At 41.5% G+C, this 3,180-nt stretch overlaps 1 protein-coding gene across 1 annotated transcript in view; it reads right to left on the bottom strand.

Moving 5' to 3' along the window:
* NINL (ninein-like) overlaps positions 1 to 3,180 on the bottom strand; it is a 91,371-nt gene that overhangs the window by 24,196 nt on the left and 63,995 nt on the right. Inside the window, exon 17 of the mRNA XM_008593888.1 lies at positions 2,331 to 2,400. Within this exon, the coding sequence (XP_008592110.1) occupies positions 2,331 to 2,400 (70 nt within the window). The remainder of the gene's footprint in view (positions 1 to 2,330; positions 2,401 to 3,180) is intronic.

The raw sequence follows: 3,180 nt of genomic DNA, 5'->3' as shown, positions 1-3,180 counted from the left end.
ATTTTGAAGTGACAAAGTTTTAGAAATGGAGGACAGATTAGTGGCTGTCAGGGGTAAAGGGTTGGGGTTGGGTGGGCAGGAAGAAGACTGGCATAGTTATTAAAGAACAACACAAGAGATCCTTGCAATGTTGGAAATGTTCAGTACGTTGACTGTGGTGGTAGACACATGAACCCACATAGATAAAAAAATTGTACAGAACCCAACACACACACGCACACGTGCGCACACACACAAGTACACAAGTAAAACTAGAGAAATTAAATATGATCCATGGATCGTATCAATGTCCATATCTTGGTTGTGTTATTTGTTGTAGGCTGAATTCTGTTCCCCCAGCCAAATTTATATACTTGAAGTCCTAACCCTCAGTACCTTAGAATGTGACTATATTTGGAAAGGGTCTTTAAAGAGATAATTAAAGTAAATGAGGCCGTATGGATGGGCCCTAATCCAATATGGTTGGTGTCCTTATAAGATGAGGAGATTAGGACACAGACAGGCACAGAGGGATGACCTTGTGAAGACACCAGGACAAGACTGACGTCTTCAAGCCAAGGAGAGAGGCTTCAGAAGAATCCGAGCCTGATGACACCTTGATCTCAGACTTCCAGCATCCAGAGAAGTGAGAAATAAATTTCTGTTGTTTAAGCTACCCAGTCTGTGGTACTCTGCCCAAGAAGACTAACACAGAAATATACCATAGTTTTGCAAAATGTTACCATTAGGGAAAACTGAGCTAAGTATACAGGGAATTTTTTTGTATTTCTGACAACTACGTGTGATTCTACAATTATCAATAACAATTTCAATTAAAAAATCATAAAAATTATCAGGGATAACACATCCCAGTTGCATGCTTGTTCCTTAATAATTCAATCAAAAAGCTATTAAGTAGGGCCACATACAGAAGGTAAAAGGAGAACCAGTGTGAGGAATCAGCGCCCAGACAGGGCAGGAAGGACACTTATGCACAGGGCAAAGGGACATTGATTGAATAACAAGTAGACATACTGAGGACGATGGAAGCCGGCCTCTCACTGTTGGAGAAATGAGTTACAAATACGAAAAGAGAGAAAACTAGAATTGACTGTGATGCTGGGTGGGAACTGCAGATATGGGTTTGAATTCATGGTTTTCTATATGGAGAGATATACAAATAAATATACTTGAAACTGTGTGCATGCATGTATATGTATGTATATAAATACACACACACACACACACACACACACACTCCCTAGCTGGATCCACTAAAAGTGTCTGGAAGCAGCACACCCCAGGAGCAACGAACATATCTACTGCCTAGATCTTGGTCTCTAAATACTGAGTGACCAAGGACTCCCTGGAGAAATGGCTGGTCCCAGGTCTAAGGCAGGGGCAGTAATATGTGACCCTGGATTATCTGGGGTACCAGACAGTAAATAAGTACTCAAAGAATTGTCCAGGACCTGCCCAAAGGACACAGAAGCTATTTTGAAGGGGCTCCCATCAGACAAATCTGGGACAATTTAAGCATCAAAATAAATACTGATGGCAATACAGTATAACCCATTGAATAAAAGGGAATCTATTATAATAGTATAATGACAAAATAAATAAATGAATAAACCAATGGGGACAAGAAAGCTTTTACAGAATGCCAACTAACAAATGTACAAGAACAGTGGAATCAGACACCCTCTGGCCACCATGACAGTAGTGACCGACTCCACCCAGAAACAAAGTGATGCCAAAATTCACGGGGGAGAGTTGATGAACAGGATATTTACATCATATCAAAGTCTTTCCCCATAAAATGCTCATTAATTACAAAGGAAAAAGTAACTTTACTGTATATAAGCCTGGCCTACACCACCTCAACCAAGCAACCTATGCCCCATCACCAACAAGGGACAAATTACTGTGTCCCGTGGCAGGGTGACATGAGGACATGGTGCCATTTCTGAGGTACTCCTGCCAAAAACATCTGTTACCTTAAATCACAAGGAAACATCAGACAAACCAAAATGGAGGGACTTCCTACAAAATATCCACCTGTAATCTTGAAAATGTCTAGGTCCTAAGAATCAAGTCGCACATTAATTGAAGGGGACAAAATGCCACGTGTGACCCTGAACACTGTCGGGACAACTAGCAAACCTGAATGGGGCTGGGGTCTTCACAGCCACATTAAGTCCCTGATTTTGATGGGGAAATTGGGGCTGGTCAGCAACTCACTCTCAAATCTTTTAGAAAAAAGTTCTCTACTTCCTTTTTGTATGTTTGCAATTATTTCAAAATAACGAAAAAGGGAAAGGTGGCATTAGCTTCATGCCAGGTATCAATACCTGTATGTTGAACTCTCCCATTTCAAAGCAGGCCTTTTCCTTGTCTCTCTTTAAAACCTCAATTTCCTTCCTGTTGAAGAAACAAAATTAACAATATCACTTCTGGCCAACCAGTTTCTTTTTTCCTGGCTGCCTCCCACTGTACCAACAGCAGCGAAGAAGACTTGTAGCCACATAACAGACCCCGCTGCCTGCTTCTGGTACTCTACAGCCTCTGCTATGTTACCGTTTCTGTATTGCTGCTACAGCTAGTGATGAGATTGATCTAATCCTGACCCCAAACCAGGGAGAATTTAGGAATGTGAAATTGCTCAGATTTTTAGAGATGTAATATGTTGCCAGTATTGTTACAACAAACACCCTCTGTGCTTTCCTCAGTCACACACACTATTTATTTTGCAAAAAGTAAAACCATTCACACCCAGCAGCATAAACAAAGGCCAAAACGGAGACATCTACCAAGGTCCTTTGCCAAAGGAGTCCTTGTGATGACCTCAAGAAAAGCATGGTTTCTTTAAAAAAAAAAAAAAGAAAAGAAAAGAAAGAAAAAAAATCAGATTTCAGAATAGCCATAACTGAAAAGCCATGCTTTTTGACCACAGCTCCAAAATGCTACTCCTAAGGGCATTTCTATGCAATAGGAACCACATTCTCAGCACTGTAGAGCTGAGTTAATCTTGAAATTCACAGCCGAAAAAAAAAAGCCAAACTGTCGTTGGCAGCTACAGTAGTGACAACAGAAATCCAACCTCTCCAAAACATACTCTCTCCCCTTCCACAGTGCCCTGCCCCTTGCCCTGCCCCTCACTGACGGCACTCCCCGTCCCTGCCCCTGACCTTCTCTGATGGT

The sequence above is a fragment of the Galeopterus variegatus genome, unplaced genomic scaffold (genome assembly GCF_000696425.1).
Source record: "Galeopterus variegatus unplaced genomic scaffold, G_variegatus-3.0.2 Scaffold9831, whole genome shotgun sequence".
NCBI classification, from domain to species: domain Eukaryota; kingdom Metazoa; phylum Chordata; class Mammalia; order Dermoptera; family Cynocephalidae; genus Galeopterus; species Galeopterus variegatus.
Note: the sequence above shows the minus strand (reverse complement) of the source record. Positions and strands in the feature narration are given on the sequence as shown.